General features: G+C 46.8%; 1 protein-coding gene across 1 annotated transcript in view; it reads left to right on the plus strand.

Moving 5' to 3' along the window:
* The window catches only part of LOC136673744 (phospholipid-transporting ATPase ABCA1), a 184525-nt gene that overhangs the window by 74707 nt on the left and 97318 nt on the right, over positions 1-12500 (plus strand). The window contains 4 exon segments of the mRNA XM_066649438.1: positions 2464-2635; positions 5074-5205; positions 6797-6936; positions 8689-8826. Of these exon segments, the coding sequence (XP_066505535.1) occupies positions 2464-2635; positions 5074-5205; positions 6797-6936; positions 8689-8826 (582 nt within the window).

Here is a 12500-nt window from a genome sequence, read left to right on the forward strand (position 1 = left end):
ACAGAACGGTACACCGCCTCCCCACACACACACACACACAACCTTGTATCTGTGAATTGTGAGGACTTTACTTAGACCTCCATTCATTTTGTGTAGACGTACTGTCAGTTTTCCTTATGTACAACCAGCTTTAACTTAAACTTAATCCAAAACCCGACCTTAAGACATGTCTTCACCTTAAAACGTAATGCTTTACACTGTGGAGACCAGCTGCTTGAACACACACAGTCCCCACAAACTCATACACTCTCCACAGTGTTAGTGTATAAACAGGATGTGGTCCCTACATTGTAATATATACGTGGTGTACACACACAACCTCTGATCTGTTTGTGCTCCCACAGATCCGCACTCATTCATAATCTGAAATGAAATGAGTAAATATTTGTCATTGTACAACGTACAGCGAAATGTCTTCCGCAATTAACCCATCTGTGACAGTGAACACACACACACACACACACACACGCACACACTAGTGCACTAGGGGTTGTGAACACACACACACACACACACACTAGTGCACTAGGGGCTGTGAACACACACACACACACACTAGTGCACTAGGGGCTGTGAAAAAACACAAACACACTAGTGCACTAGGGGCTGTGAACACACACACACACACACTAGTGCACTAGGGGCTGTGAAAAAACACACACACACTAGTGCACTAGGGGCTGTGAAAAAACACACACACACTAGTGCACTAGGGGCTGTGAAAAAACACACACACACTAGTGCACTAGGGGCTGTGAAAAAACACACACACACACTAGTGCACTAGGGGCTGTGAACACACACACACACACACTAGTGCACTAGGGGCTGTGAAAACACACACACACACACACACACACACTAGTGCACTAGGGGCAGTGAACTCACACACACACACTAGTGCACTAGGGGTTGTGAACACACACACTCACACACACTAGTGCACTAGGGGCTGTGAACACACACACACGCACACACTAGTGCACTAGGGGCTGTGAAAACACACACACACACACACTAGTGCACTAGGGGCTGTGAACACACACACACACACACTAGTGCACTAGGGGTTGTGAAAACACACACACACACTAGTGCACTAGGGGTTGTGAAAACACACACACACACACTAGTGCACTAGGGGCTGTGAACACACACACACACACACTAGTGCAGTAGGGGCTGTGAACACACACACATACACACACACACGCACACACACAAGTGCACTAGGGGCTGTGAACACACAAACTAGTGCACTAGGGGCTGTGAACACATACACAAGTGCAGTAGGGACTGTGAACACACACACACACACATACACTAGTGCACTAGGGGCTGTGAACATACACACACACACTAGTGCACTAGGGGCTGTGAACACACACACACACACACACACACACACACACACTAGTGCACTAGGGGCTGTGAACACACACACACACATATACACTAGTGCACTAGGGGCTGTGAACACACACACACACACACACACACACACTAGTGCACTAGGGGCTGTGAACACACACACACACACATACACTAGTGCACTAGGGGCTGTAAACACACACGCACACACACACACACACACTAGTGCACTAGAGGCTGTGAACACACACACACACACACACCCGGGAAGCAGTTGTGGGTTCGGTGCCTTGCTCAAGCACCCCTCAGCTGTGGACTGAAGAGGAAGATGGTGCTGTTTAGAGGGTTTAGAGGGAAGAAGAATATCAGACAGGCACGAAGGAGTGAGTTTGTTAGGAGCTTTATTGATAAGTAGAAGGATTCTGAACTGAATCCTTGGAGGACTGGTCTGATATTGTGATGCACTGGGTGTCATAACAACCCTGTAGTTAAAACGTCATTCTTCCAATTGTGGGACCACATTAAAATTAAATTTCTCTCTCTCAGTCTGCTGCTGAATCACTTACCCATCCTTTCGTTTCCAGCTGTTTGCACAGCTTCGAAAAACTCCAGATGGTCCAAATTCTGCTGCACGTTTCCTCACCCACACCCACTCGCATCACAATATCACACCAGTGAAATATCAAATTAAATTCAAAACACTTCTACTCACCAATAAAGCTCTTAACAATCGCACTCCCTCGTTTCTGTCTGAGAACCACTTCCCTTTAAACCCTCCCACAGCCTCGGGTCGTTTACTGAGGGGCTACTCACTATTCCTCCGTTCAACCTCCAAGGCTTTGGTGCCCGAGCGCTTTCTAGATTCGAGCGTCGACTCTGGAATTCTCTTCCTCCACTGGTTAAACCTCCTAACTATACTCTGCCTCAGAACTAAACTGCTCTTTCACCAGGTCTAGTGCTGTCTCTTTGTGTTACTGCTGTCTTGTTGTTTGTTGTGTATTAAAAGTCTAAACCTCTAAAATGTTGTATCCCTGAAAAACACTACATAACGTATTTTGTGTGTGTGTGTGTGCGTGTGTGTGTGCGCTGTAGGTTACCTGGAGAAGCCCCCTGCTGGACTGAAGGCTGGTGTGTCTATAAGGAATCTGGTGAAGGTGTACAAGACCGGAAAGAAACTGGCTGTGGATAAACTCAGTCTAGACTTCTTTCAGGATCATATCACTTCCTTCTTAGGACACAATGGAGCTGGGAAGACAACCACCATGTGAGTCTCTCTCTCTCTCATTCACACACACTCTAACACATACACACACACACACACACACACACACACACACACACCCGGAGGAAACCCACACAGACACAGAGAGAACACACCACACTCCTCACAGACAGTCACCCAGAGGAAACCCACACACACAGAGAGAACACACCACACTCCTCACAGACAGTCACCCGGAGGAAACCCACGCAGACACAGAGAGAACACACCACACTCCTCACAGACAGTCACCCGGAGGAAACCCACGCAGACACAGAGAGAACACACCACACTCCTCACAGACAGTTACCCGGAGGAAACCCACGCAGACACAGAGAGAACACACCACACTCCTCACAGACAGTCACCCGGAGGAAACCCACACAGACACAGAGAGAACACACCACACTCCTCACAGACAGTCACCCGGAGGAAACCCACACAGACACAGAGAGAACACACCACACTCCTCACAGACAGTTACCCGGAGGAAACCCACGCAGACACAGAGAGAACACACCACACTCCTCACAGACAGTCACCCGGAGGAAACCCACGCAGACACAGAGAGAACACACCACACTCCTCACAGACAGTCACCCGGAGGAAACCCACGCAGACACAGGGAGAACACACCACAGGGAGAACACATGTAATATTTTTCTCTAAAAGCCTCGTCTTCAATGAGACATTACCAACAGTGTTAGTTGAGCACAGCAGATTAAAGTCCATTGAGTTCAAACTCAACAAGATCAGGATATTGTTATAAACTATGATATTATACATAGTTTAAAACATTGTGGAAAGTTCAGAAATCTGCCTGGAACCAATAGAGTGCGGTGCAGTGCAGGTCACAACTCTATAGAAACCAGAAGAGCATGATTTGAATGGATCTGAGGCTGTATATAAACCTGATAGTGCAGCTACACAAATGTCATGGAGTGAGATGAGGAGGAGGGAAGCGAGTGAACAGCTGATATTAAGTAACACACAACACGAAGGAGTACAACACACACAGATACGAACTAAAACACTTGAGAACAAGATCAACATGGCATTTACGGTGACTGACAAACAAGGAACATCTGAGTTCAGTCTCTTTACCTCTGAGAACTCACAGAGCAAAACACAGCCGAGAAAAACATGGGCAAATACACACAGGGACACGGAGAACAAGGCAGCGGCTGAACGTGACATCAACATCAACTTCAAAGGGGAGATATTATGACAAACTCCCTTGTTCAGTCATGCTCACATTAATGTGTGAAACTGGAGCCCACCAACCCACACACTGTGAAACAAGACACACCCAGGTGTGCTGCCTGAGTCAGAAAACACGGGTTAAAACAAGCCGTTCTGATTCTTCTCTAATTCTGACGTCAAGTGCAGAGACTTTAGAATGGCCCCGCCCCCTTGTCTGAGTCTGTCCAATCACAGCGCTGGACCCGTGTTTACGTGAGAGCGCAAAGAGGAGGTTAAACTCAGCAAAACAGACACAACGAGCGCGGAGAAATAAGAGCACTGAGTAAAAACGGAGAAGAAAGAGAACAGAGCGAAAACGGCTAAAAGCCAGAGCTTCTGCTCCTCGCTCCTCACTGCTGTGCGCTCGGGGTCGGGGTGAACAGCGAGCGGCTCATTATCATTTAAAGGAACAGGTGCTGAACAGGGCTGTTTACACAGGGGGAGAATATGTTGCATTTGAAGAAAGAAATGGCTGAACACAGGGTTGTATTTTGAACACTCAGTGCTGTCGAAGCCTACATTTTAAAGCGTTTTGAATGGCCATTGTGAAAATGAAATGAAATGTGTTATAAACATAAAGCTGCCCTTTCTTGCCCTGCCTTGGTGAAGCCAGTGTGGACTGGAGCTCTGATTAAAACTGAGGCCGTGCTTTAGACGCACTCAGACCTTCAGAACTCAGACCACAGCGTTAGAGCCTCACTGTGAGCGGAGACGGAAAAGTCAAGGTGATGCTGACGGACATTCACTTGAATGCAGTTTAACGTCAAGGTAAGACACCTGTGAACATTCAAATAGCGCTGCCCCTCTCTCCCTCAACACACACCAATAAACAGACCCCACGCCGCTCCTCTACACTCCGCTGAAGAGAAAAACACCCATTTTCACAGTCAGATTTTCTCTTGTCGATGTCAGAGTGCTCTCCGTTGCTATAGTAGCGCAGTCAAAAGAAATCTCCATTTTCATTTCCGTCCACTTCTGTTTTTCTCCGCGTAAACCGACGTCTGTTTTGCGAGTGAGCGTTTGTGGCTCTCGGGTCAGAGCCGCTGCTGCCCATCCTTCTCTCAGAGCAGTTAGAGGCTGTGCAGGGCTCTCTTCTGAGACGCTGATGGAGGACAGGGATGTGCAGCCCTGCTTCAAAGCACTCCTCCATCTTCTGTTAGTTTGTTGTGTTTGACCCTTGCCTGTGTTTGCCCCCTCAGGTCCATTCTGACCGGGCTGTTCGCCCCGACGTCCGGCACGGCTCACGTTAACGGCTTGGACATCCGCACGGACATGGACAGCATCCGGAAAACACTGGGCATGTGTCCGCAACACAACGTCTTATTTAACGAGTGAGTGGGAGCGGTCGGTCTCGCCCCGGACGGACCTCCCTGGCTCTTGGGTGGGGGAATGAGCTTGTGCAGTTATGAGCAGTTACATCCAGCTTTTATCAGCACAGGAACAAGTCTGTAGTATCATCCCCCATCTTTAGGGGTGGCTTTGGTCTAAAATAAATGCGAATGACTGGACGAATCACAAAGAGATGAAAGAACTGAACTTTACCTTGTTTCTTCATCCATTAGGATACTGTTGCCATTAGAAATCAATGCAATGGTTGTGAAATACAGACACAAACCTGTTGATACTGAATGTAAATGCAGTATATTATAGAAATATGTGATCATTAGTGTAATATATCGTCACTGTCCAAACAAAAACATACATCTCTGTGTTTGTGGATCTTTAATTTACTGCATCAGCTGTCCCCCACACTTTGTGAATGTTAAATGAAGAACGGACCAATAGCAACGCTTCAAAATTACTCTGAATAACGAGGTTTTTACTTCACCTGTAAAGTTAATGTTTAGGAGATACGTGTTTTTCTTTGGACAGCGACGACAATTAAAAGACCCCCATAAACCTGCTTTTTTATTGCCATTGTACCACATATGCCTTCCACATTTAGCCCATCTCTGGCAGTGAACACACACACACACACAGTTGAGAGCTAGCCCAAGGGCGCATCAGCTGTGGATGATGAAGGAGGAGACAGTGCTGTTTCTTCTATTCCTGCAGCTCAAGAGTTTCGACCCGACACCCTTCCATTCCAAAGCCCACTTTTTCTAACCTCTAAGCCACAGCTGGACCCTGTGACCGGGTTCAGCGCTCATCTACTGTCTCGCTGCTGTAAAAACATATTTAATGTCCACAGTCACACACTTGTGCTCCTCAGAATGCTTACGTTTTTGTAGCGATGCAGCAGAACTAATGATGGAAATGAGCTGCTGTTTTCTTTATACCCCTCAGAAAGTGTCAGCGCCTCGAACCCTTCAGGATCAGTAGATAATATCCACACCCAGAGCTTATTCAGCGCCCCTTGTACTACACCACACTCTATTAATATGATCTTCTGACCCCTTAACTGCTGGATTATAATTTGGTTATTAAAGCAGAGGCATAAATTATTCAATAAACACTGCTAATTATGCGGTGAGTGCTAAGAAACTGTTATCAGTGTTAAATATTAATGAAGGAGATAATGAAGTGTGGTCTATACATGAACACTGAGTCTTAAACAGTTATGCAGTGTAAATTTAATCCACAGCAGACCGCAGAAGCACTGGACAGCGCTGGTGTTGCCTTCTTCCTAAACTTTAGCCAAACTGTAGCTTTCAGTTAGGCCCAGTGTCAGGAATCCTTTATTATTATTACACACTTGACATACAGCTCGGAGAAGCCATTATTTAATGACCGCATCCGCGGACGCTTATTGGATTCACGGCTCATTTATCGCAGTCAGACAAAAACTGGGCGTGCATTATGCATTACGCCGCCGCTGGATTGGTAGCAATGCGTGTGGAATGCTTTATGAAGATAGATTCTGATAGAGAGCGTCCAAACCATTATGCCCCGCCGGCTCCATGATGGATGTGTGTTTCACAGGCTGACGGTGGAGGAGCACATCTACTTCTACGCCCGGCTGAAAGGACGCAGCTCCGAGGAGGCGAAGCAGGAGATAGATCAGATGATCAAAGATGTGGGACTGCCGCACAAACGCAAGGAGCTTTCCAAGAACCTCTCAGGTACGAAAGGAGCGAGCGAGTGAATGTGACAGAGGAACAGTGCTGGCTTTTCCTTGGTTTAGCAAAATTAACAGACTGTTTACATCTGATAAAACAGCAGGAGCAACTTCACCGTCACGAGGAATGAGGGAGCAGAGATTAATAGATTTTAATTAATTTATTCATTGTAATGCTTATCCAGTTCAGGGTCGCGGTGGGTCCAGATCCTGCCTGGAATCACTGGGCGCAAGGTGGGAACACACCCTGGAGGGGGCGCCAGTCTTTCACAGGGCAACACACACCCACACACACACATTCACTCACACACTCACACCTACGGACACCTTTGAGTCTCCAATCCACCTACCAACGTGTGTTTTTGGAGCGTGGGAGGGAACCTGAGCACCCAGAGGAAACCCACGCAGACACAGGGAGAACACACCACACTCCTCACAGACAGTCACCCGGAGGAAACCCACGCAGACACAGAGAGAACACACCACACTCCTCACAGACAGTCACCCAGAGGAAACCCACGCAGACACAGGGAGAACACACCACACTCCTCACAGACAGTCACCCGGAGGAAACCCACGCAGACACAGAGAGAACACACCACACTCCTCACAGACAGTCACCCGGAGGAAACCCACGCAGACACAGAGAGAACACACCACACTCCTCACAGACAGTCACCCGAAGGAAACCCACACAGACACAAAGAGAACACACCACACTCCTCACAGACAGTCACCCGGAGGAAACCCACGCACACAGAGAGAACACACCACACTCCTCACAGACAGTCACCCGGAGGAAACCCACGCAGACACAGAGAGAACACACCACACTCCTCACAGACAGTCACCCGGAGGAAACCCACGCAGACACAGGGAGAACACACCACACTCCTCACAGACAGTCACCCGGAGGAAACCCACGCAGACACAGAGAGAACGAGTAAAGACCAGATCATGTAAACTACTGAGAACAGATCAGGAAATAACACAAAGCTAAACAAACTGAAAGAAAACTAAGGCTTAAAAAGTGAAACAGGCCCAAACCGACATCAAAACGAATTGAGAAACTAAAGCTAAATGAAGACAGAGAAGAACAAAGAACATAGAGAGGGACAGGGGCAGAGACAAGAATAAAACTGATAAATGGAACTAATGCACTTAAAGAAAAAACACCAGAGTAATACAGGGACAATGACTAATCAAGGACACAATGATCCATTACAGCGACGGCTAAAATACACAAGAATAACAACAAACATAAACCACAACAGAGAGAGAGACAGGGAAAGCAGGAACCAAGACTCTAGAAACACCACCTCAACAAAAACCTCGAACGGTAGACACAGACAAGGACAAGGAACCGGGAACATGGTCATTATGGAACTCCTAGGTTTGATTAAGAGGTGACAGACTATGGCCGACAAAGCACGAGGACGAGGGAAGAACATGGGGAAAGTAAACACACAAATAAGCACACGGTGACAGAGGCAGAACAAGGAAGCACAACAGAACGAGGAAACGTGACCAAAACAAAGAAGAGGGAATGGAAACCTGACCCCCGCAATTCTTTTCCAGTGTAGACAGAGTCTCTGAGAGGAATTTGGAAAGAAATGCTTATTTGTCCGAGTTGTTCACAGCGGTGGAGGTAGGAAAAGTTGCGTTAAAGAGGCCACTGTAAAATCCTCAGACGTTCGGTTCCTTAGGGATAAACAAGACATTCATTACAGTTGATGTCTGTTGTGTTGGTGTCCAGGTGGGATGCAGAGGAAGCTGTCGGTTGCCATAGCGTTCGTGGGTGGATCAAATGTGGTGATCCTGGACGAACCCACAGCCGGAGTGGATCCGTACGCTCGGAGAGGGATCTGGGAGCTGCTGCTGAAATATAAAAAAGGTTTGTAGTGTGTGTGTGTGTTTGTGTGTGTGAGTAAGTGACTGGGTGAGTGTATGAAACTGTCCACAGGTTTGTGTGTTTGCGTTTCTGTGTGTGTGTGTGTGTGTGTGTGTGTGTGTGTGTGTGCGTGTGAAACTGTCCACAGGTGTGTGTTTGTGTGTGAGTGACTGGGTGAGTGTGTCAAACTGTCCACAGGAGGGTGTGTGTGTGTGTGTGTGTGTGTGTGTGTGTGAAACTGTCCACAGGTGTGTGTTTGTGTGTGAGTGACTGGGTGAGTGTGTAAAACTGTCCACAGGTTTGTGTGTTTGCGTTTCTGTGTGTGTGTGTGTGTGTGTGTGTGTGTGTGTTTGTGTGTGAGTGACTGGGTGAGTGTGTAAAACTGTCCACAGGGGGGTGTGTGTGTGTTTGTGTGTGTTTGCGTTTCTGTGTGTGTGTGTGTGTGTGTTTGTGTGTGAGTGACTTGGTGAGTGTGTGAAACTGTCCACAGGGGGGTGTGTGTGTGTTTGTGTGTGTTTGCGTTTCTGTGTGTGTGTGTGTTTGTGTGTGAGTGACTTGGTGAGTGTGTGAAACTGTCCACAGGTGTGTGTGTGTGTTTGTGTGTGAGTGACTGGGTGAGTGTGTAAAACTGTCCACAGGGGTGTGTGTGTGTGTGAGTCACTTGGTGAGTGTGTGAAACTGTCCACAGGTTTGTGTGTGTGTGTTTGTGTGTGAGTGACTTGGTGAGTGTGTGAAACTGTCCACAGGTGTGTGTGTGTGTGTGTTTGTGTGAAACTGTCCACAGGTGTGTGTGTGTGTTTGTGTGTGAGTGACTGGGTGAGTGTGTGAAACTGTCCACAGGTTTGTGTGTTTGTGTGTGTGTGTGTGTGTGTGTGTGAGTGTGAATGTGAGTGATTGTGTGACTGTGATGAACTGGGGTCTTGTCCTTGACCCCCTGGACCCACCTTGACCTGGATGAGAATGAAGTGCATACAGAAGATGAATGAATGAATGAATGAATGAACGGATGGATGGGTTACTATCACATGAACTCCAGAAGATAAGCAGAGGGTTATCATTAAAGCCACACTGCGGACTGTGCCCCTGTCAGTGAAACAAGGCCGGGTGACAGAGTGAGGGTGGTAATGTGGTCTCAGCTTCGTCTCGTTCACATGGCTTTGGGCTGAGTTCCCAACCACACCTCCTGGGTGCTCCGTTCCACCCGTGTCCCACTCGTGATGCCTTTAACAACTAGCTCTACATCACGTTGAAAGACACTCTGTGATAAAACTTCAACAGAAACACCTCCTTTCTGTTCCCCGGCCCTAAAGCGCCGATCTATAGGTGCACAATTACACACTGTAGCTCATCTACTGTCACACACACTTCATCAGACCCCTGTACCTCATTCATCACTGTATTTTAATAATGCGGCTGGTGAGCGTATTCATCCGTCTCTGAGCGGAGCTGACACCTTTCTTCAGTAGGTCTCTGCTTTGTAATTAGACGACTCACAGCAGGGCTGCCTTTAGCCTGAATGTGGGTTTATATCCGACAGAAGCACAGGAATCATTAGATCTCACAGTGCATCTCCTCCTAGATTCAGACTTTGTGTCTTATTCTATGTTCAATTCCCCCAGACATTTATTCATATTTATTTATTCACAGTGAAAGACCAGAGCTCTGAGAAATGTACAGTGAATGAGCAAAGAGTACCACTTCCAATTTAAATCAAAGTTATAGGACTTATATTTCTTATGTTTTTTTTTTTTTTTACAAGCACGCACATTCAGAAACACGTAAATACGTAAAAAAAATAGATAAAGAAACATATCAGTTACATAATTACTTTATTATTATTATCACATTATTATTATTATCTTTTAAAGGCAAATTTATACTTTTGTGAAGAAACTACGTAAAAGTTTTTGCGTAAAGCTGTGGGCGCCACATTGTAAAGGGGGTATTTGAAAAATAGATCATGAAAAATAACCCACCAACCCACACACTGTGAAACAAGGCCACCCAGTTTCCTTTGTGCTGCCTGAGTCAGAAAAGAGAGTCATTTTGAAACTGCTCTGTTTCTGATGTCTTTAGAGGCTTTAGAATGGCCCGCCCCCTCATCCGAGTCTGTCCAATCACAGCACTGGACCCGCGTTCATGTGAGAGCGCAAAGACGAGGTTAAACTCAGCAAAACAAACACAACGAGCGCGGAGAAATAAGAGCACTGAGTAAAAACGGAGAAGAAAGAGAACAGAGTGAAAACGGCTAAAGACCAGAGCTTCTGCTCCTCGCTCCTCACTGCTGTGCGCTCGGGGTCGGGGTGAACAGCGAGCGGCTCGTTATCATTTAAAGGAACAGGTGCGTTCTGAACAGGGCTGTTTACACAGGGGGAGAACACTGCTGTGGGGCTCGTGGGGTTTGGACCAAAGCAGGTCACAGACGTTTCATTAAGAAACAGAACTATGGACACTAGGGGTCAGCGTTCTATCCAGAATGTGTAAATGAGCATTTAACTGCGTCTTAACATTGGAGAGAGAGAGAGCCGAGGTGCTTATGAAACCGTATCACAGACACAACGACAATATACGGTTTTAAAGAGTTCAGATCTCTGTCCAAAGCTGAGAAAGATTGTTTTAGACTCTTTCACTAAAAGCATCGGTGCCAGGAAATCAATAGCTTCCAAACACGAGAAAGACACAGGCATATTTCAGCGGGTCGTTGAGCAGATTGTTGTCGTTAGCTGCTCTTACTGATTTCCTCAGAATGCTGCTGAAGATAATGCTCCTAAAGTCTCAATCTGCTCTTAATGAATCTATGGATTTGCTCCCTATTGACTGCAGCGGTTCACAGGAGATCGTTCTCTGAGTCGCTGCGGGCTACAAGCTGAGAAAACATCCAGCAATGATTGGTATCGTTTCACATTAAAGAGACGCACTGCCAACACGGCGCCGCAGTTGTGTTTAAAAGTCGATAAGCAAATTAAGATAGCGTCGCTGTGACATGTTCTCCTCGCGGTGGCTAATTTACTCCAGCAATGATGATCCATCCACATCCATTCACCGTGTCCCACTTCAAACCCAGCCCCGGTCAGAGCCAGAACTCATCAGCGTCCCAAAAGTCGGGTGAAGCTCCAGCCATAGTTTCAGCCACGAAGAAAGAGGCTCAGATAACGAGGGAGGGGGCAGTGTGGACTAATCACCCCAACCATAATACATTACCCCACGCTAAATTAATCAGAACACATTTACTCTCACTCATCAGATTATTACCATGGACCTCAACATCTCTCCGAACCTCCAGCCTTTATATCTGTATCCTGGTTATAGCCAAGGCTCTGCTTTAGCTTGGTCCTGCAGCTTCAAGGCTGATGGAGATGACAAGTAGCGTCTACCTTAATCAAACACATGCTGCAGGGAAGTGTGAAGTGATCTCAGACTTATACAGCTCCTGACACAATGACTAACTGTGATCTTTATAAATTATTAAATTAACGCAAAATGTAAACGCTCAGATTTGCTGCTGCTCACATCCAGCACTGTCTCAGTCATTTGTTTATTTGATTTCCCGTCAAAACGTCTGTTAAGTGTCACAAACGGAGCAGGCGAAGAGGCAGGAAGCGTCTGACAAAGAAACCAAGGCAGGAACAGAAAGACATCGCACAGAAGAACAAATAAAAACAGAACCAAACATTAAA

The sequence above is a fragment of the Hoplias malabaricus genome, chromosome 2 (assembly GCF_029633855.1).
Source record: "Hoplias malabaricus isolate fHopMal1 chromosome 2, fHopMal1.hap1, whole genome shotgun sequence".
NCBI classification, from domain to species: domain Eukaryota; kingdom Metazoa; phylum Chordata; class Actinopteri; order Characiformes; family Erythrinidae; genus Hoplias; species Hoplias malabaricus.